This window comes from Scyliorhinus torazame, chromosome 5 (genome assembly GCF_047496885.1).
Source record: "Scyliorhinus torazame isolate Kashiwa2021f chromosome 5, sScyTor2.1, whole genome shotgun sequence".
NCBI classification, from domain to species: Eukaryota; Metazoa; Chordata; class Chondrichthyes; order Carcharhiniformes; family Scyliorhinidae; genus Scyliorhinus; species Scyliorhinus torazame.
The window spans coordinates 113177108-113200165 of NC_092711.1; the positions used below are offsets into that span (position 1 = coordinate 113177108).

Genomic DNA, 23058 nt, shown 5'->3' on the forward strand with positions numbered 1-23058 from the left:
TGAGTGTGGTCTGGGAGGCGCTGAAGGCAGTGGTCAGGGGGGAGCTAATTTCAATCAAGGCCCACAGGGAGGAGGGAGCGGATGGAGAGGGAGAGACTGGTAGGGGAGATACTGAGGGTGGATAGGAGGTATGCGGAATCCCCCGAGGAGGGGCTGTTGAAGGAGCGCCGGAGCCTCCAAATGGAGTTTGACTTGCTGACCACGGAGAAAGCTGACGTCCAGTGGAGGAGGGTACAGGGAGCAGTGTATGAGTATGGGGAGAAGGCGAGTCGGATGTTGGCACATCAGCTGCGGAGGAGGGAGGCGGCTCGGGAGATTGGGGGAATCAGGGATGGGAACATGGTGCGGAGTCCAGCTAAAATAAACAAGGTCTTTAGGGACTTTTATGGTAACTTGTACAAGTCAGAACCCCCTGGGGGGGGGGGGGGGGGGGGGCGGGGGGGGGAGAGGATGCGGCAGTTCCTGGACCAACTGAGGTTTCCAAGGGTGGAGGAGGGGCGAGTAGAGGGTTTTGGGGCCCCGATCGAGATGGAGGAGCTAGTTAAGGGGTTGGGGAGTATGCAGGCGGGCAAGGCCCCGGGACCGGATGTGTTCCCGGTTGAGTTCTACAGGAAGTTCTTTGAACTGTTGGCCCCATTGCTGCTGAGAACCTTTAATGAGACGAAGGAAAAGGGAATTCTTCCCCCGGCGATGTCGCAGGCTTTGACCTCGCTTATCCTCAAGCGGGACAAGCACCCGCTGCAGTGTGGCTCGTATAGGCCGATTTTGCTCCTCAATGTAGATGCCAAGTTGTTGGTGGAGGTCTTGGCCACCAGGATTGAGGATTGTGTCCCAGGAGTGATACATGAGGATCAGACGGGGTTTGTGAAAGGCAGGCAGCTGAACACGAATGTGCGGAGGCTCCTGAATGTGATTATGATGCCCACAGAGGGGGGTGATGCAGAAGTGGTAGCGGCAATAGACGCGGAGAAAGCCTTTGACCGGGTGGAGTGGGAGTATCTGTGGGAGATGTTAGGCAGGTTTGGGTTCGGGGAGGTGTTCATAGGGTGGGTTGAATTGTTGTACCAGACACCAGTGGCAAGTGTATCGACGAACCGGCTGCGGTCAGGATATTTTAGGTTGTACCATGGAACGAGGCAGGGGTGCCCTTTGTCATGGTGATTGAGCCTCTGGCTATGGCGTTGAGGGAGTCCAGAAACTGGAGGGGTTTGGTCTGGCGGGGAGGGGGGGGGAGGGGAGGAGCACCATGTCTCACTATACGCAGATGACCTGCTTCTGTACATTGCGGATCCGCTGGAGGGGATGGGGGAGGTCATGTAGACCCTTCGGGAGTTTGGAGACTTCTCGGGATATAAGCTCAACGTGGGGAAGAGTGAGCTGTTTGTGGTGCATGCGAGGGGCCAGGAAAGGAGGTTGGAGGAGCTACTGCTCAAGATGGTGGAGAGGAGTTTTCGGTATTTGGGTATCCAGGTGGCTAAGAGTTGGGGGGTCTTGCATAAGCTCAATCTGGCACGGCTGGTGGACCAGATGGAGGAGCACTTCAGGAGGTGGGACATGTTGCCACTCTCCTTGGCAGGTAGGGTGCAATCCGTTAGGATGACGGTCCTCCCCAGGTTCCAATTCGTCTTTCAATGCCTGCCCATTCTCATCCCCAAGGGCTTCTTTAAGCGGGTAAACAGGAGCATTATGGGATTTGTGTGGGCAAATAAGACCCCGAGGGTTAAGAGGATGTTCTTGGAGCGCAGTTTGAGGGGGGGTGGTTGGCGTTGCCGAACCTGTGCAGCTATTACTGGGCAGCGAATGTGTCTATGATTCGGAAGTGGGTAATGGAGGGAGAGGGGGCGGCATGGAAAAGGTTAGAGGAGGCATCCTGTATAGGTACTAGCCTGGGGGCACTGGTGACGGCACCGCTTCTGTCGACGCCGAATACCACGAGCCCGGTGGTGGCAGTGACATTGAGGATTTGGGGGGCAGTGGAGATGGCATAAGAGGGATGTAGAGGCCTAAGTCTGGGTTCCGATACGGGACAACCATAGGTTTGTTCCAGGTAGGATAGATGGTGGGTTCCGAAGCTGGCAACGGGCGGGAATTAAAAGGATGGGGGATTTATTCATCGATGTGACTTTTGCCAGTCTGAGGGCGCTGGAGGAGAAATTTAGGTTATCTCCGGGAAATGCCTTTAGGTATATGCAGGTTCGGGCGGTCGCGAGAAAGCAGGTAGGGGAATTCCCGCTGCTGCCTACCCGAAGGATACAGGACAGGGTGATTTCGGGCGTGTGGGTCAAAGAGGGTAAGGTCTCGGCGATATACCAGGAGCTGCAGGAGGTGGAGGAAGCCTCGGCGGAGGAGCTGAACGGCAAGTGGGAGGAGGAGCTAGACGAGGAGCTGGATGAGGGCCTGTGGGCTGACGCCCTGGAAGGGTCAATTCCTCTTCATCTTGCGCCTTTTTGTAAGGGGCGTATGCCCCATTCTCCTTTGAGATGGGTGTTAAATTATTAGTCGTTTAGAGGGTTAAGTTGTTTTGTTTTGTTGGCATATTGCCACGTTTTCTTTGTATTATTTTCCTTTTTCGAGTGTTTTGTAAAAATTATTGAAAAACCTTGAATAAAAACATTTTAAAAAGAAAATCTAATATCTCCTCATGTGGCTCAGTGTCAATTGTTATTTTGTCACGTTTCTCTGAAAGACGAAAAAGTTTTATGCTGTTCAAGTCACAATATAAATTCGAATTATTGTCACTGCCCTGGACATATATTCTGCCCCATAAATAGGAATTTGTAACTCAGAGTGAAGCAGTTTGCTGGACATTCTGTCATGAAGACACATTTCAAAAACGTTGCCCCCAACAATGATGGCGACTGAGCCTGCGCTCTGCTGCTCGTCCCCCAATAAAGATGGTGGGTGCGCGTGCGCAGTGAGCTGCCAGTGATCCAAATAAGGTGCCGAGAGCGCATGTGCACTACTGCGAGAACCCAATTTGAGACGGCGCATGCGCACCGCTGCCAGTACCAAATAAAGATGGCGACCGCATAGTCGTCTCTGTGAGAAAGCTCCAGGCCCCGGTGGTTTATTTTTCCGGATTTTCGGTTTATATAGCATGTTTACGAAGCGTGCCTAACGACCCGCATGATCCAGCTCTCCCTCCGTCCCGCTATTCCCACCTTCACGAGTTGTGCATCCGAGAAAGAACCTTTTCTGCATCGCCATTAATCACACTGCGCATGCTTCACTCGGCCAGTCCTGCCCACATTCACTCCGATTGGTTGGAGGACCAGTCACTCCCGCCTGGCCTGCCGGACCCGCCCACTCTTCTCCTACTGGTCGCGCGATGCCGTCAATCATTGCCCGGGCGTTGTGAAGTGTCAGGTGAGAGGTCAGTGTTGGGGGCGGGGTTTACAAACCCCAGGGCCCCAGAACCGAATGTGCAGTGCGGTAGCACAAGTCATTGGATAGCACTGTGGCTTCACAGCGCCAGGGTCGATTCCCGGTTGGGTCACTGTCTGCGCGGAATCTGCACGTTGTCTGCGTGGGTTTCCTCCCACAGTCCAAAGACGTGCAGGTGAGGTGGATTGGCCATGATAAATTGCCCTTCGTGACCAAAAAGGTTAGGAGGGGTTACGGAGGTAGGGTGGAAGTGAGGGCTTGAGTGGGTCGGTGCAGTCTCGATGGGCCAAATGGCCCCCTTCTGCACTGTATGTTCTGTGTGAAACAATGAATATTCTCCACTCTCACTATCCGCCGCTTCTGGCTTCTCTCCACAAACAACCTCATAGAGATCAGAGGGGAGACACTGACCCAGTGACAATGTCACTGCATTAGTCACCCAGAGAGACAGGAGAATGTTCTGGGGACATGGGCTCCAATCCATTAAATTAATAAAATCTGGAATTTAAAGTTAGTCTCAGTGATTGTGACTGAGGCTCCACTGAGAAAGCCTCCAATGTCGCTGGAGTAGGTCAAAAAGGCAGAAAGTAGGAAACTAGTTAGTTTAAAACCTGTTGTTGGGAAACTGTTGGAATCCATTATTGAGGAAGTAATAACTGGACATTTGGAAAGTCAAACCATCAGAGTCAGCGTGGTTTTGTGAAGGGTAAATCGTGTTTGACTCATTTCTTGCAGTTCTTGGAAGATGTATCAGGCTAAGTGGATAATGGGGTCCTGTAGATGTATTTGGATTTCCAAAATACATTTGACAAGGTGTCACACAATAGGTAATAAGGTAAAATCCCAGGGAGTTGAGAGATAATCATAGAATTTTTCATAGAATTTACAGTGCAGAAGGAGGCCATTCGGCCCATCGAGTCTGCACCGGCTCTTGGAAAGAGCACCCCACCCAAGGTCAACACCGCCACCCCATCCCCATAACCCAGTAACCCCACCCAACACTAAGGGCAATTTTGGACACTAAGGGCAATTTATCATGGCCAATCCACCTAACCTGCACATCTTTGGACTGTGGGAGGAAACCGAAGCATCCGGAGGAAACCCACGCACACACTGGGAGGATGTTCAGACTCCGCACAACAGTGACCCAAGCCGGAATCGAACCTGGGACCCTGGAGCTATGAAGCAATTGTGCTATCCACAAGGCTACCGTGCTGCCCAATAATATATTGGCTTGGAGAGAGGATTGGCAACAGACAGCAGAGAGTGGGGATTAGATTTATTGACACATGTACTGAAGAAAAATATTTTTATGCAGAGGGTGGTGAGGGTCTGGAATGCACTGCCTAGGAGGGTGATAAAGACGGGTTGCCTCACATCCTCTTTAAAAAAAAAAAAAAAGTACCTGGATGAAGACTGGCACGTCATAACATTGAAGGCGATGAGCTAAGTGCTGACGAATGGGATTAGGTAGGTGGGTCAGGTTTATCATGTGCCGGTGCAAACTCGATGGACCGAAGGGCCTCTGCTGCACTGTTGCTGATGAAAGTTTGGTGGCATCTCAGACAGCATACATGATAGCATAAAATTGCAAGAAGATATTGACAGACTAGGTGAATGGGCAAGACTGTGGCAATGTAAACATGTGTGAGGTTATCTGTTTTGAACCAAAAATGGATCGAACTGAGTACTTTCGAAATGGAAAGAGGTTAAGTACAGTGGGTGTCCAAAGAGACTTGGGGTTCATAGAATCTACAGCATGGAGACCGGCCCTTCGGCCCAAACTGGTCCATGCCAACCAAAAAGCTCATCTAAGCCAATCCCATTTGCCTGTGTTTGGCCCATATCCCTCTGAACCTTTCCTATCCATGTATCTGTCCAAATGCTTTTCAATGTTGTCAATGTCCCTGCCTCAACCATTTCCTCCGGCAGCTCATTCCGTACTATCCTCGGTGTAAAACCGTTGCTCCTCAGATTCCCATTAATTCTTTCCCCTCTTAACTTAAACCGATGCCCTCTGGTCCTCGATTCCCCAACCCTGAGAAAAAGACTGAGTGCATTCACCCTATCCATGCCTCTCATGATCTTATACACCTCGATAAGATCACCCCTCAGTCTCCTACGCTCCAAAGAAAAAGGTCCTGGCCTGTCCAATCTCTCCCTAGAACTCAGTCCCTTGAGTCCTGGCAACATCCTTGTAAATCTCTTCTGCACTCTCTCCAGTTTAATAACATCTTTCCGACAGCAAAGCAACCAAAACTGAACACAATACTCCAGGTGCGACCTCACCAACGTCCTGGACAACTGCAACATAACTTCCCAACTTCTATACTCAGTGCCCTGACTGATGAAGGCCAGCATGCCAAAAGCATTCTTCAGAGAATTTACAGTACAGAAGGAGGCTATTCGGCCCATCGAGTCTGCACCGGCCCTTACAAAGAGCACCCTACTCAAGCCCACTTATCTACCCTATCTCCGTAACCCAGTAACCCCCACTTAACCTTTTATTGGGGACACGAAGGGCAATTTAGCATGGCCAGTCCACCCGCACATCTTTAGACTGAAGGAGGAAACCAGAGAACACACGCAGACACAGGGAGAATGTGCAGACTCCGCACAGACAGTGACCCAGCGGGGAATCGAACCTGGGATCCTGGAGCTGTGAAGCAACTGTGCTAACCATATGCTACCGTGCTGCCCTATCTACCTGTGACTCCACCTTTAGAGAACCGTGCACCTGAACTGCAAGATCCCTCTGTTCCATGATACACCCTAAGGCCCGACCATTCACTGTGAAAGTCCGACCTTGATTTGACTTTCTGAAATGCAACTCCTCACACCTATCTGTACTGAACTCCATTTGCCAAATCTCGGCCCACTTCCCTAGTTGATCAAGAGCCTGCTGCAATTTTTGATAACCTTCCTCACTGCCGACAATACCACCTATTTTAGTGTCATCTGCAAACTTACTGATCATGCAGTCAGGCAGGAATCCCCTGTGGTTGTCCCCCTCTCGAATAGGTATACCCCTTTGGATTCTGTCGGGGGGTATAGCCTATCAGGGGAAAACTGCAGCAGCCAGAGCAGTGGCACCATGGCCGGCTCTGATGTTCAGAAGGCAGGGTCAAAGCGCAGAAGAGCAATAGTAATAGGGGACTCTCTAGTCAGGGGCACAGATAGGCGCTTCTGTGGACGTGAAGGAGACTCCAGGATAGTATGTTGCCTCCCTGGTGCCAGGGTCCAGGGTGTCTCCGAACAGGTAGAGGGCATCCTGAAGGGGGAGGGCAAACAGGCAGAGGTCGTTGTACATATTGGTACTAACGACATAGGCAGGAAGGGGCATGAGGTCCTGCAGCAGGAGTTCAGGGAGCTAGGCAGAAAGTTAAAAGACAGGACCTCTAGGGTTGTAATCTCGGGATTACTCCCTGTGCCACGTGCCAGTGAGGCTAGAAATAGGAAGATAGAGCAGCTAAACACGTGGCTAAACAGCTGGTGTAGGAGGGAGGGTTTCCGTTATCTGGAGCACTGGGAGCTCTTCCGGGGCAGGTGTGACCTATATAAGAAGGACGGGTTGCATCTAAACTGGAGAGGCATAAATATCCTGGCCGCGAGGTTTGCTAGTGTCACACGGGAGGGTTTAAACTAGTATGGCAGGCGGGTGGGCATGGGAGCAATAGGTCAGAAGGTGAGAGCATTGAGGGAGAACTAGGGAATAGGGACAGTGTGGCTCTGAGGCAGAGCAGACAGGGAGAAGTTGCTGAACACAGCGGGTCTGGTGGCCTGAAGTGCATATGTTTTAATGCAAGACGTATTACGGGTAAGGCAGATGAACTTAGAGCTTGGATTAGTACTTGGAACTATGATGTTGTTGCCATTACAGAGACCTGGTTAAGGGAAGGGCAGGATTGGCAGCTAAACGTTCCAGGATTTAGATGTTTCAGGCGGGATAGAGGGGGATGTAAAAGGGGTGGCGGAGTTGCGCTACTGGTTAGGGAGGATATCACAGCTGTACTACGGGAGGACACCTCAGAGGGCAGTGAGGCTATATGGGTAGAGATCAGGAAGAAGAAGGGTGCAGTCACAATGTTGGGGGTTTACTACAGGCCTCCCAACAGCCAGCGGGAGATAGAGGAGCAGATAGGTAGACAGATTTTGGAAAAGAGTAAAAACAACAGGGTTGTGGTGATGGGAGACTTCAACTTCCCCAATATTGACTGGGACTCACTTCGTACCAGGGGCTCAGACGGCGCAGAGTTTGTAAGGAGCATCCAGGAGGGCTTCTAAAAACAATATGTAGACAGTCCAACTAGGGAAGGGGTGGTACTGGACCTGGTATTGGGGAATGAGCCCGGCCAGGTGGTAGATGTTTCAGTAGGGGAGCATTTCGGGAACAGTGACCACAATTCAGTAAGTTTTGAAGTGCTGGTGGACAAGGATAAGAGTGGTCCTAGGGTGAACGTGCTAAATTGGGGGAAGGCTAATTATAACAATATTAGGCGGGAACTGAAGAACCTAGATTGGGGGGCGGATGTTTGAGGGCAAATCAACATCTGACATGTGGGAGGCTTTCAAGTGTCAGTTGAAAGGAATTCAGGACCGGCTTGTTCCTGCGAGGAAGAAGGATAAATACGGCAATTTTCGGGAACCTTGGATAACGAGAGATATTGTACGCCTCGTCAAAAAGAAAAAGGAGGCATTTGTCAGGACTAAAAGGCTGGGAACAGACGAAGCCTGTGTGGAATATAAGCAAAGTAGGAAGGAACTTAAGCAAGGAGTCAGGAGGGCTAGAAGGGGTCATGAAAAGTCATTGGCAAATAGGGTTAAGGAAAATCCCAAGGCTTTTTACACGTACATAAAAAGCAAGAGGGTAGCCAGGGAAAGGGTTGGCCCACTGAAGGATAGGCAAGGGAATCTATTTGTGGAGCCAGAGGAAATGGGCGAGGTACTAAATGAATACTTTGCATCAGTATTCACCAAAGAGAAGGAATTGGTAGATGTTGAGTCTGGAGAAGGGTGTGTAGATAGCCTGGGTCACATTGAGATCCAAAAAGACAAGGTGTTGGGCGTCTTAAAAAATATTAAGGTAGATAAGTCCCCAGGGCCTGATGGGATCTACCCCAGAATACTGAAGGAGGCTGGAGAGGAAATTGCTGAGGTCTTGACAGAAATCTTTGGATCCTCACTATCTTAAGGTGATGTCCCGGAGGACTGGAGAATAGCCAATGTTGTTCCTCTGTTTAAGAAGGGTTGCAAGGATAATCCAGGGAACTACAAGCCGGTGAGTCTTACTTCAGTGGTAGGGAAATTACTGGAGAGAATTCTTCGAGACAGGGTCTACTCCCATTTGGAAGCAAATGGACGTATTAGTGAGAGGCCACATGGTTTTGTGAAGCGGAGGTCGTGTCTCACTAACTCGATAGATCTTTTCGAGGAGGTCACAAAGATGATTGGTGCAGGTAGGGCAGTGGATGTTGTCCACATGGACTTCAGTAAGGCCTTTGACAATGTCCTTCATGGTAGACTAGTACAAAAGGTGAAGTCACACGGGATCAGGGGTGAGCTGGCAAGGTGGATACAGAACTGGCTAGGTCATAGAAGGCAGAGAGTAGCAATGGAAGGATGCTTTTCTAATTGGAGGGCTGTGACCAGTGGTGTTCCGCAGGGATCAGTGCTGGGACCTTTGCTGTTTGTAGTATATATAAATGATTTGGAGGAAAATGTAACTGGTCTGATTAGTAAGTTTGCAGACGACACAAAGGTTAGTGGAATTGCGGATAGCGATGAGGACTGTCAGAGGATACAGCAGGATTTAGATTGTTTGGAGACTTGGGCGGAGAGATGGCAGATGGAGTTTAATCCGGACAAATGTGAGGTAATGCATTTTGGAAGGTCTAATGCAGGTAGGGAATATACAGTGAATGGTAGAACCCTCAAGAGTATTGAAAGTCAGAGAGATCTAGGTGTACAGGTCCACAGGTCACTGAACGGGGCAACACAAGTGGAGAAGGTAGTCAAGAAGGCATACGGCATGCTTGCCTTCATTGGCCGGGGCATTGAGTATAAGAATTGGCAAGTCATGTTGCAGCTGTATAGAACTTTAGTTAGGCCACACTTGGAGTATAGTGTTCAATTCTGGTCGCCACACTACCAGAAGGATGTGGAGGCTTTAGAGAGGGTGCAGAAGAGATTTACCAGAATGTTGCCTGGTATGGAGGGCATTAACTATGAGGAGCGGTTGAATAAACTCGGTTTGTTCTCACTGGAACGACGGAGGTTGAGGGGCGACCTGATAAGAGGTCTACAAAATTATGAGGGGTATAGACAGAGTGGATAGTCAGAGGCTTTTCCCCAGAGTAGAGGGGTCAATTACTAGGGGGCATAGGTTTAAGGTGAGAGGGGCAAGGTTTAGAGTAGATATACGAGGCAAGTTTTTTACGCAGAGGGTAGTGGGTGCCTGGAACTCGCTACCGGAGGAGATGGTGGAAGCAGGGACGATAGTGACATTTAAGGGGCATCTTGACAAATACATGAATAGGATGGGAATAGAGGGATACGGACCCAGGAAGTGTAGAAGATTGTAGTTTAGTTGGGCAGCATCGTCGGCACGGGCTTGGAGGGCCGAAGGGCCTGTTCCTGTGCTGTACATTTCTTTGATGTGGAGATGCCGGCGTTGGACTGGGGTGAGCACAGTACGAAGTCTTACAACACCAGGTTAAAGTCCAACAGGTTTGTTTCGATGTCACTAGCTTTCGGAGCGCTGCTCCTTCCTCAGGTGAATGAAGAGGTCTGTTCCAGAAACACATATATAGACAAATTCAAAGATGCCAAACAATGCTAGGAATGCGAGCATTAGCAGGTGATTAAATCTTTACTAGACAAATTCAAAGATGCCAAACAATGCTAGGAATGCGAGCATTAGCATTTTTTTGTCAAGATTTGTATCACCTGCTAATGCTCGCATTCCTAGCATTGTTTGGCATCTTTGAATTTGTCTATATATGTGTTTCTGGAACAGACCTCTTCATTCACCTGAGGAAGGAGCAGCGCTCCGAAAGCTAGTGACATCGAAACAAACCTGTTGGACTTTAACCTGGTGTTGTAAGACTTCGTACTGTACATTTCTTTGTTCTTTTGTATGCCTTGTACATTCTCATCCAAATCGCTGATATAGATACAAACAGCAATCCCCTAGTTACTAATCTCCTAGTTACTAATCTCCTAGTTACCTATCTCCTCGTTACTCCCCTAATTAGTTAATTACTCCAGTTTTTCAAATTTAGGAACCGATTCCCAACCAGCCAATCAGCTTTACTCTGATGTCACGTTTCGGTTTTTATTCCCAGTTCCCGAAACCCAACAGGTAAGTTATTTATACTGACTGTTCCAAAGCTCATCCACCCCGGATTCGCACCAACTCCACTCCCTGCCGACTAGGCCGTGAATTCCCGAGATAAGTTATTTATACTTACTGTTCCGAAGCTCCTCTCCCAGAGTTCACACCAACTCCGCTCCCTGCGTTGGTGAGGTTCATCCCTGGGTGTCTGGAAAATCATAAGGACAGTAACTGTCCTGTGAGGTAATGAGTCCTTTTGCTTCCCAATTGGCCGAGGAAGGCAGTGTGTCACAAGGATGGATGTGTTGGCCGATTAATGGCTGGAGGATGGGGGCAGGTCATGTGATCAAACCTCCAGGAATACATTTAATCAAAGTTGGCGAGGAGAGAATGTTGTGAATTTCTATCCTAAACTGACAGTGAGGTTTCTGTAAATTTACAGGATACTGGAAGTGGAGGTTTAACAGACGGGAAACGCAAACCAAACGTCACATCGCAATCTGACAGAGTCACTCGATTCACCAGAACCTGAATATCAGCAGCATCTGGGTGTGGAAGGTAAAAGGTTTGTCTGTTCTGTCTGTGAGGGAAGATTTCAGGTCTCAGTGTCATTGGAAAAGCCCCGAGATTCACAAACCCTGGTTATAAGACCATAAGACATTGGAGCATAATTAGGCCACTCGGCCCTTCGGTTCTGCTCCTCCATTCAAGCATGACTGATATGTTGCTCATCCCCATTCTCCTGCCTTTTCCCCATAACCACTGATCCCCTTATTAAGCAAGAACCTATCTATCTCTGTTTTAAAGACACTCAGTGATTTGGCCCCCGCAGCCTTCTGCAGCAAAGAGTTCCACAGATTCACCACCCTCTGGCTGAAGAAATTCCTCCTCATCTCTGTTTTAAAGGATCGTCCCTTTAGTCTGAGATGGTGTCCTCTGCTTCTAGTTTTTCCTGCAAGTGGAAACATCCTCTCCTTGTCCACTCTACCCATAAGATTCCCCCCCCCTCATCCTTCTAAACTCCAACGAGTACAGACCTAGAGTCGTCAACCATTCCTCATAGACAAGCTCTTCATGCCAGGGTCATACTTGTGAACCTCCTCTAGTCCCTTTCCAAGGCCAGCACATCCTTCCTTGGATACGGGGCACAAAACAGCTCACAATACTCCAAATGGGGTCTGACCAGAGCCTTATATAACCTCAAAAGTACATCCCTGGTCTTGTATTCTAGTCCTCTCGACATGAATGCTAACATTGCATTTGCCTTCCTAACTGCCGACTGAACCTGCACGTTAACATTAAGAGAATCGTGAACTAGGACTCCCAAGTCCCTTTGTGCTTCTGATTTCCGAAGCATCTTTCCATTTAGAAAATAGTCGATGCCTCCATTTCTCCTTCCAAAGTGCATAACCTCACACTTCTCCACATTGTATTCCATCTGCCACTTCTTTGCCCACTCTCCTAGCCTGTCGAAGTCCTTCTGCAGCCTGCCTGCTTCCTCAATACTACCTGCCCCTCTACAGATCTTTGTATCATGTGCACACTTAGCAACAGTGCCTTCAGTTCCTTCTTCCAGATCATTAATGTATATTGTAAAAAGTTGTGGTCCCAGCACCGACCCCTGAGGGACACCACTAGTCACCGGCTGCCATCCTGAAAAAGACCCCTTTATCCCCACTCTCTGCCTTCTGCCAGTCAGACAATCCTCTATCCAGGCCAGGATCTTGCCCTTAACACCATGGGCTCTTAACCTATTTAACAGTCTCCTATGTCTGTGTGAAATCATTCATTGTGTCTATTTTCGGCACCTCGAGCCTGCTCAGCATTCAATAAGATTGCGGCTGATCTCATTCTAACCGCAACTCCACATTCCTGCCTACCCCTGATGACCTTTCACCCCCTTGCTCATCAAGAATCTATCCAGCTCTGCCTTAAAAATATTCAAGGACTCTGCTTTTTAAGGACGTGAGTTCCAAAGTCTTACAACCCTCAAGAATAAAAAATCCTCATCTCCATCTGAAATGGGCGACTCCTTATTTTGCAACAGTGAAGCCCTCATTCTCGATTCTCCCACAAGAGGAAACATCCTCTCCACATCCATCCTGTCAAGACCCCTCAGGATCTTATATAGATCAATCCAGGTTTTACCCAAAACTTTAAATCTGTGTCCCGACTGCTTGTACGATCAGTGAATGGAAACAGAGTTTCTTTGTCCACCTGATGGAAACCTGGCGTAATCTTGTGTCCCTGAATCAAATCTCCCCATAACCTCCTTTGCTGGAACCATTCTGGTAAATCTCCTCTGCACCTTCTCCAAGAACCTTCACATTCTTCCTGAAGAGTGGTGACCAGAGCTTTTTAAAGATTCATAGAATAGAATTAGAACCATATAATTCCTACAGTGCAGAAGGAGGCCATTCGGCCCATCGAGTCTGCACCGACTCTCTTGTCGGGCACCCTACCTAGGCCCACAATCCTACCCTGTCCCTGTAACCCCATAGTCCCACCAAACCTGCCCATCCCTGGACACTAAGGGGCAATTTATCAAGGCCAATCCACCTAACTTTCCCTTCTTTGGACTGTTGGAGGAAACCTGAGCACTGGGTGGAAACCCACGCAGACACGGGGAGAAAGTGCAAACTCCAGACAGTCACCAAAGCCGGAATTCAACCTGGGTCCCTGGCGCTGTGAGGTAGCAGTGCTAATCACTCTGCCACCAGAAGCATAGTTTCAGTATCAATATTTATATTTATGAAGCTCCAGGTCGAATATGCTTTGCCAACTACTCTCTTAATATGTCTTGTAGACATACAAAATCCCTCTTCACCTCTTTCTCTCTCCTCCCAAAGAGGCCAGTTGGTTTTTATAACAATCGAGCAGTTTTCATGGTCACTTTTTCACAGTGCCGGCCCCACAAATGACCAGATTCATTCAGATCAATTTCACAACCTGCCTTTGTGTTTTTGTGGGTTCTCTCACTCCCTATTTCCTGTTTTCAATCAGTTTCACAGGGTGTTCGAAAGGGAGGATTCAAAGTCCGGAGACTCAAACCAAGCATCACATCAGGATCTGACAGAGTCCTCAATTTATCATATCCTGAATATAAGCGGATTTTGAACATGGAAGGAAAAAGCATCGCTCATAGTGGGGAGAAACCGTACATGTGTTGTGTGTGTGGACAAGGATTCGCTCGATCATCAGGCCTCACAAGCCACAAATGCAGTCACACTGAGGAGAAACCGTGGAAATGTGCGGACTGTGGGAAAGGATTCACTTCCCCATCCAAGCTGGAAATTCATCGACGCAGTCACACTGGGGAGAGACCATTCACCTGCTCCAAGTGTGGGAAGGGATTCACTCAGTCATCCGGCCTGTCCACACACCAGCGAGTTCACACTGGGGAGAGACCATTCACCTGTTCAGAGTGTGGGAAGGGATTTGCTATTTCATCCAACCTGCAGCAGCACCAGCGAATTCACACTGTTGAGAGGCCGTTTCAATGTCCAGACTGCGGGAAGTGCGAGAAAAGTTCTGTTGAACTGATCCGCCATCAACGTGTTCACACTGATGAGAGACCATTCAGGTGCTCTCACTGTGGGACTGGGTTCAGGCAATCATCTCACCTCACTGTACATCAGCGAGTTCACACTGGCAAGAGGCCATTTACTTGCACTCAATGTGGGAAGGGATTCACTCAGCTGTCCGACTTGCAGAAACACCAGCGAATTCACACTGGGGAGAGGCCATTCACCTGCTCCAAGTGTGGGAAGGGATTCGCTCAATCAACCCACCTGCAGACACACCAGCGAGTTCATACTCGAGAGAGACCATTCACCTGCTCTCAATGTGAGAAGGGATTCACTCAGTCATCTGACTTGCAGAAGCACCAGCGAATTCACACTGGGGAGAGGCCATTCACCTGCTCCAAGTGTGGGAAGGGATTCGCGCAATCATCTCACCTGCAGACACACCAGCGAGTTCACACTGGGGAGAGGCCATTCACCTGCTCCAAGTGTGGGAAGGGATTCACCACTTCATCCAACCTGGTGACACACCAGCGTGGCCACAAGTAACCACAGTGATTGGATTTTGCTGTTCCTCACATTCAGGACTGAACCATGTTCATTTGGGTCTCTTTCTGCTGATAACAAACTCCAGCCCATTTACAGGGGCTAATATTCTGGCTAAAAGTCAAATAAATTAGATTTGTGTTAAATATAATGTGTGCTGAAACTTTAATATCTCTGACACAAGTTATTTCCTTTTGAAGTACTCTTGCTCTCCCCTGTCTCTTCCATCCTCACCTCCAACATGAAGTGTGAGGAGCTTGTGGAGCTTCTTTGTGACTGAGATTGAGTAAATCCGATCAGCTGCCTCTGCTGCTTCCCTCCCTCCCACGAGCCCACCGGACCAAACTGTCTCTAACTTTCATCCTTTCCCGAGCCCTAAACCCACATCTTTCTCTAGTTTCTCTCCCATCTCCCTCATACCCTCTCAGAGCTCATCTTGTCCATGAGGTCCAGCTCCTGCTCCTTCGACCCTATTCTCACTGAGCTACTGATCAGCCAACTACCCTGTGTCCATGGATATTGTCAACATTTCTCTCTCTTCAGGTACTGTCCCTCTGTCCTTCAAATCTGCCATCATCACCCCCTCAATAAAACAAACCCTTGACCCTGCCATCCTGACAAATTACTGCCCCATCTTCAACCTCTCTCTCTCCAAACTCTTTGAACATGTTGTCACCTCCTAAATCCTTACCCATCTTTCCCAGAATTCCCATGTTTGAATCCCTTCAATCAGGTCTCTGCCCTGTCACAGTGAAATACAAGAGACAAACAGAATCTTACCCGGAGAGAAAGACAGACAATCCGGGAGCTTGGATCCAACACGGATATGTCCATACGACCAGAAGACAAGGATAGCAGCACAGTCATTATCGAGAGACAACAATACCTGCTGGAGACAGACAGACAACTAAACAACACGAATCACAACACCAAGCTACCTTGACCCATATACCCGAGACAGGAAGGAGAATTGGAGATGGACTGGAAGAACTCAGACTCCAGACACATTTACCAAAAACAGATGGAATATCTGAAGGGACAACAGGTAGAACCAAGGAAGTTCTACCTGCTCCTTAAAATACCCAAACACAGAATAATAATAATCTTTATTATTGTCACAAGTAGGCTTACATTAGCACTGCAATGAAGGGCTTACATTAGCACTGCAATGAAGTTACTGTGAAAATCCCCTAGTCAACATACTCTGGCGCCTGTTTGGGTACACAGAGGGAGAATTCACAATGTCCAATTCATCTAACAAGCGCATCTTTCGGGACTTGTGGGAGGAAACAGGAGCACCCGGAGGAAACCCACGCAGACACTGGGAGAAAGTACAGTGCAGACTCCGCACAGTGACCCAAGTGAGAATTGAGCTCGGAACCCTGGCGCTGTGAAGCAACAGTGCTAACCACTGTGCCACCGTCAGGGAAATACCACCAGACAGACCCATCTGATCAGACTGAGAGAGAAAATCCTACAGAATCAGTGCAGAAGGAGGCCATTCGGCCCATACAGCCTGCACCGGCACTTGGAAAGATAACTCTACTTAAGCGCATGCGTCCACCCTATTAAGGGCCATCTTGACAATTACATGAATAGGATGGGAATAGAGGGATAGGAAACCCGGAAGCATAGAATATTTTAGTTTAGATGGGCAGCATGGTCGACGCAGGCTTGGAGGGCCGAAGGGCCTTTTCCTGTGCTGTACTTTTCTCTGTTCTTTGTTTATCCCTGTAACGCAGTAACGCCCACCTAATCTTTGTTTGGACACTGAGGGGCAATTTAGCGGGGCCAATCCACCAAACCTGCCCATCTTTGGACGGTGGGAGAAAACTGGAGCATCCGGAGGGAACCCACACAGACACGGGGAGAACATGCAACTGCACACAGTCACCCAAGGCCAGAATTGAACCCAGGTCGCTGGTGCTATGAGGCAGCAGTGCTAACCATTGTGCCACATCTCTTGCAAGAGAAACAGAGTTAACGTTTGTTGTTCCTTGTAACAGTTCTGTAGAAGTGTTAATGGGCTCTAATTTAAAGTCTTGAAGTGAAAAGTGGAACGTTTTACTCAGAGGTTTGACACAGGAAGAAGTTTTAGCCTGTGTGAAGCTCAATCTTCATTTACACAAAGCCCACAGTCTGATTGGCTGGAGGACCAGAGTCCATCCGGTCTTCCAAATCTTTCCATTGGTCAACATCACTCAGACAGGAAATGAGGTTTTGGAACCCGCGCCTACGTGACCAATGGAAAGAACTCAAAATGATACAGAGTCTCAGCCAATGAGGGAGATCCGGGATCAGCCCCACCCCTCATTCACTCTGATTGCTTGGAAGACCAGCAGCTCCCGCGCGGTCCTCCAGTTCCACCCCATCTTCCTATTGGTCCGCAGCTGCTGTCAATCACTCCCTGGGCATTGTGATGTGGAGCATGCGCAGTGCGGCTCATGTCCAGGGACAGACGCTTGTTTGTCTCGTCCTCAGGCGGGAAGGAGGCGGATAAGCGAAGGCAGCGTTAGGGGCAGTGGGAGGGAGGGGAGGCTTCACAAAAACCCAGTGGAGGCATCAAAGCTGAAACAAGAAATTACCGCTCCCGAGTTTGCAGCGAGCGGGAAGGTTTTCCTGGCGAGCCTTTCCCCAGTTAACCAACATCATCCTCAAGGGGGCAGTGTGCAGCAGGGCGCATGCGCGGTGAGCCCTGTCCACTCAGCAGGACTGACAGTGATGGATTCAGGAAACTCCTTTTACAGGGGGTTACAAGGGGAGGATTTAAACACAGCAAAGTGAAATCAAACAAGACATTAAGACCTGAGAGAGTCACTTGATTAATCTGAACCTGGATATTATTGGTCTTTGAGTGTAAGCATTGAGTTCCAGGTCAGTACCACTCTTCATGGGGGTTCACTGTACCAGCAAATCACAGACACAGGCTAGTGTTCTGGGGACAAGGGTTCAAATCCCATCATGGCAATTGGTGGAGTGTAAATTCAATTAATCTGGAATTCAATGTTCATCTCGGTATTGGTGACCGTGAAATCATTGTGGTGAGTTTGTGGGAAGGGGAGAGTGTGGGACTGGGATTTGCACCTTTGGGAAACGAGAGCAATAATTATGCTCCGGGAACTAGAATTATCTGTTCTAAGTTTAAGTCCTGGACTAACCTGTGCAAATTGGTTTTATATTGTTACCAGGAGTGGACTGACAGAAAGGAAACTCAAATCAAACATCACATCAAGATCTGACAGTCATTCAATTCATCAGGACCTGAATATCATTGGTTTTGAATGTGGGTGGAGATATGTTTGTCAGTTCCGTCTGTGGGAAAAGATGTCAAATATCAGTGTGCCTGGGAAAGCATCGAGACGCACACACACCCGAGTGAGAGTGTTCCAGTGAACTGACTGTGGGAAGAGCTTTAACCAGTTACACAGCATGAAAATAAATCACACCTAGAATCTGTACACGTGTTCCGTGTGTGGACGAGGTTTCAACTGTTTGTCCAACGTGGAGAGGCACAAGGACATTGGCACCATGGACAACCATGGAAATGTGGGGACTGTGGGAAGGGATTCATGTCCCCATCTGTGCTGGACATTCATTGGCGCAGTCACACTGGGGAAAGACCATTCACCTGCTCCGAATGTGGGAAGAGGTTCACGAGATTAACCCACCTCACTACACACCAACGTGTTCTCTCTGACACGAGACCTTTTAAATGTTCTGCCTGTGAGGAGAGCTTCAAAGGCAAAATGGATCTGCTGCTTCACCAGCGCAGTCACACTGGAGAGAGGCCGTTCACCTGCTCCGTGTGTGGGAAGGGATTCACTCAGCAGTCCCTCCGGCTGAAACACCAGCGCATTCCCACCAGGGAGGAAGTGTTCATCTGTTCGCTGTGTGGGAAGGGATTCATTCGGTCATCCACCCTGCAGACACACCAGCGAGTTCACAAGTGCCTCCAGGACTCTGCTGTTATTGATGTTAATCACATCCAGGACTGAACCAAAATCACATCCTGGATAGAACCATGTTCATTCCGACAGCTGGAGTTTGTTTGAGTTGATGTTAATAATCCCTGAAACTGAGATTAGAATAGATTGGTGCTTGATCGCTGGCACACACACAATGGGGCAAAGGGCCTTGTTTTGTGCTGTAAAACTCTAGAACGTGAACCCATCTCACTTCACACCAACATGTTCACTCTGACACAAGACATTTTATGTGTTCTGACTGTGGGAAGAGCTTGAGAGGCAAAATGGATCTGCTGACTCAGCAACGCGCTCACACTGGAGAGAGACCGTTCACTGCTCCGAGAGTGGGAAGGAAAATTATCCACCCTGCAGAAACACCAGTGATTTGACAGCGGGGAGAGGCCATTCACCTGCTCTCAGTGTGGGAAGGGATTCACTCATTCATCCACCCTGCAGATCCACCAGCGAATTCACAAGTTACAGGAATTAGATTCTGCTGTTATTGCTGCTGTGAATCCCTGCAACTGGAGTTTAATGTTCTGGATATAGATGAATTAAATCAGCTTTGTGTCAAACACACAGTGTTGGTGTCCTTGATTTCTCGAAGATAAGAGGAGACTGATTGATGTCCTGTTACCGACTTCCATTATTGGGTCTTTTCTCCTTTGTTAATGGAAGACGTTTATTTATATAACGCCTTTCACAACTTAAAGATGTCCCAAAGTGCTGTACAGACAATGAGGTTCTTTTGAAGTGTAGTCACTGTTGTAATGTAGGAAATGCAGTCACCAAATGTGCACAGAAAGATCCCACAAACAGAAATGTGATTGTGACCAGAGAATCTGTTCAGTGATGTTTGTTGAGGGATAAATATTAAGCAGTAAACCAGGGAGACCTCCCCTGCTTTTTGGAATAACATCATGGGAACTTTACACCCAACGGAGGGCAGACCCTTCCATCAGGCAGAAGGTACAGAAGTCTGAAGACCTGGACATCCAGAAATAGGAGCAGCTTCGTCCCCACAGCTACAAGACTCCTCAAGGACTCCCCCTCGGACTGATCTGTTCCCTGGAAGGACACCACTCACGACGCCCTATGCTGCTCTTGCTCATGCATTTGCTTTGTTTGGCCCCTTGGGTACTGTAACCAATCACTGTTGTCGATATACCACTATGTGCTAACATTGTGCTAACCACTAACCACTATGCTCCGAGCTGCCTTGTGACTCTTCAGTGCAGGGTAAACCGGGATGGTCCCTCTGATATCAGGGAAGAGGAGATGTAATAGAGGTGTTTAAAATGAGGAAGGATTTGTGACAGTGTCGATATTTTCCCACAAACAGAACAAACATTTTTCATTCCACATTTATAGTCTGAGGATAATCAGGTCCTGATCAATTAAGTGACACTGTTGGATCTTAATGTGATATTTGGTTTGTTTCCTGTCTGAAAATTCTCTCCTAATGCCCTGGAAAAGGAGTTTACAAAGGGCACACTATCAGTCCAGGATAGAAATTCAGAACAGACAATTCCAGTTTCTGGGGAACATGTTTTTCTCTCTTCTGTCCTCAAAGCTGTAAATTCCCATACCACACACTCCCCCTCCTCCCTGGGGCTGAAATCCAAATAAAGTATTCGATCATTATTTCTGTATCCTTTTACCAAAGTTATATAATTAGAGGTAAGAATATGCTTTATAAGTCACTTCATTCATGACTTGTGACAGACATTAATCTGAATGATCCTGACTGACCAATTAGAATAACAGATGTTAACCTTGTGTCCAGACATGACTGTGTAGAGATTTGATGAGCAATCGTGAAGGTCGTTTCTCCAAATCTTCCAGGGTTTCCTTCGTTCTTCCTCTCCCTCTCGAACTAAGTTGTACCAGATATCAGACTCAGGGTCCATTCGGGTTCTCTTGCTGCTGACTAAATAACTTGAATCAAATATGGAGAAGACTGAATCCACTGTTTGGTCCCTGCTCCAATCTCCATTCCTGACATACTGACTCTATCCCTCTCCCTGGCAACAGTCTGAGACTTAGCCAGTCTCTTTGTAAACTTTGTTTCACACTCGATCCAATATGAGCTTCTGACCTCATAGAATTTACAGTGCAGGAGGCCATTCGGCCCATCTAGTCTGCACCGGCCCTTGGCAGGAGCACCCTAGCTAAGCCCACACCTCCACCTATCCCCGTAATCCCCCAACCTTTTTAGATACTAAGGCAATTGACCATCGTCACCTCCCGATTCGACAATTCCATTACACACCTGGCTGCTCTCCCACATTCTACCTCGGTAAACCTAAAGCCAACCAAAAGTCTGCTACCCATGTCTTAATTCACAGCAGGTTTCTTTCCCCTATGATCCCTGTGCTCCGAGACTTGCATTCTCTCCCAGTCAATTCTCACCCTTGTTTTCAAATCCCTCCATGGCCTCGTCTCTCCCTATCTCTCCAATCTCCTCCAGCCCCACAACCCCGAGATATCTGCACAGCTCTGGACTCTTGCACATTCCCGATTCTAATTACTCCGCCATGGTTTTAAGTTCCCTCGGCCCCAAGTACTGAATTCCCTCCCTAAACCTCCCCGTCTCCACCTCATTTACCTCCTCTCAGACTCTTTAAAACTCACCTCTTTGACCAAGTTTTTGGTCACCTGTCCTAATATCTCCTTTTGTGTCTGGGTGTCTCACTTTGTTTTATAATGTTCCTGTGAGGTTGACTGGGATGATTTATGATGTTAAAGGTGTTATATAAATAGAAGTTGTTGTTGTTGACTGTAACCCTGACCTCCTGTTTTACATCCCATTGGTTTCACAACAAACTCTGTCTCTGATGTTTTGCCCCCTGCGGGTTTGCAGCCTCTATAAAGACGGCGGCCGTTAACTCAGGCCTGTCACTGGGAGCAGGCCGCAGCTGTCCCCCCGCTCGATGCAAACCCGGCCCGGAAACTTCTTGTTGGGGTTTGGAATCTCCGCTTGGTTTCAGTGAAACCTCCCGGCCGAGACAAACATCGGCACTGCGCATGCTCCAGCTCACAATGCCCAGGGAGTGATTGACGGCAGCTCTGGACCATTAGGAAGAGAGGGGTAGGACTGGAGGACCGAGTGGTTGCAGCGGGTCCTCCAACCAATCGGAGTGAATGAGGGGCGGGGCTGAGCCCGGTCGCACACGTGCACTGGAGCATGCGTAGTGCTGATCACAGCTCATGATTCGGGCGGCCGGGTGGAATTTCTCAGCCGGTCAAATCCCGGGCGGTGAGTCCTGCTGGAGGAATGGGGCCGGCGGGTGGGTCCGGAGACCTCATAAACACTCCGTGTAGGCCCCACACTCCAACCCACACTCCAAACATGAAGGTCGGATCCGGCAGTTCAATCGGCGAAAGCTGCTCGGGCTTTTCCCTGAGACAGGCCCGGATGGACGAAGAGAGCCCCGGCTTTGCTCCGCCTCCCATTCACTCTGATTGGCTGGAGGGCCAGAAGCTCCTGATCGGTTACCCCCTCTTCCTATTGGTCCGAACCCGCTGTCAATCAGTCTCCGGGCATTGTGAGCTGGAGCAAACCCTTCACCATCATTGTCAGCTCCCTGGTTTGCAGCTGCGGAGCTTCTCCCTCCCGGGAACAGGCCCAGGTTAACGGGCACCATCCTGCTTCAGACACTGGAGGATGGTTCACATCAGAGGATGGGGGAGGGGCGATAAGAAATAAGAGCTGACACTTTGCACTCAAATCAATGAGGACCCTGATCTCTGGCAAGGAAGGAAACCCTGGCAGGTGGGCGGGGAGGATTCACAAACACCCGCTGGAGGCCCCAAACCCCCAATAAGACCCATTGATTTTGTCAGTCGGCAGGCAGGAGCTGGAGAACTGCACCCAGACAGAGGAGAGGGAGGGAGAAAACTGGGAGTGGAGGAAAGAAATGGTGAGATGGATTTGGATTTCAGCCCAGGGAGGAGGGAGAGTGTGTGGGACGGGGATTTACAGCTTTGGGGGAACATGAGAGGGTAAATGTTCCAGAGAAACTAGAATTGCCTGTTCAGAATTTCTATCCTGGACTGTCAGTGATGGCTTTTGTAAACTTTTACAGGGGGTTAGAATTGGAGAATTTGCCCACAACAAACTGAACCCAACAGAAAGGTTTGTCTCTTTGTGAATTCTATCCTGCATTGACAGTGATGACTTTTGTAATATGAGAGATTACAGCTCTCAGGAAAGATTAAATGGAGAGGGGCAATGTGAGAGAGTGACCATCAATAAACAACAAGTCATAAATACAAGATAGCTATGAATAAATCCAAGGGGACA

At 48.7% G+C, this 23058-nt stretch overlaps 2 protein-coding genes across 5 annotated transcripts in view; one reads left to right on the top strand and one right to left on the bottom strand.

The window, feature by feature from the left end:
- Nucleotides 1–23058, bottom strand: part of LOC140421366 (uncharacterized) — a 522678-nt gene that overhangs the window by 290721 nt on the left and 208899 nt on the right. The window lies entirely within an intron of this gene.
- Nucleotides 3031–14938, top strand: LOC140419474 (uncharacterized). 4 transcript variants are annotated; one of them, XM_072503347.1, is made up of 3 exons: nt 3031–3373; nt 11160–11275; nt 13721–14938. In XM_072503347.1, exon 3 carries the CDS (start codon nt 13837–13839, stop codon nt 14788–14790), a length of 954 nt encoding a protein of 317 aa, XP_072359448.1. In that variant the 5' UTR covers nt 3031–3373; nt 11160–11275; nt 13721–13836; the 3' UTR covers nt 14791–14938. The 4 variants fall into 4 exon arrangements, with proteins under 4 accessions (XP_072359448.1, XP_072359450.1, XP_072359447.1 ...); XM_072503349.1 differs by having other exon boundaries at nt 3031–3366; nt 11160–11282; XM_072503346.1 differs by having other exon boundaries at nt 3031–3366.

Excerpts from the sequence above, each read along its gene's own strand:
- LOC140419474 (XM_072503347.1), top strand. The coding sequence starts at position 13,837 with ATGGAAGGAAAAAGCATCGCTCATAGTGGGGAGAAACCGTACATGTGT.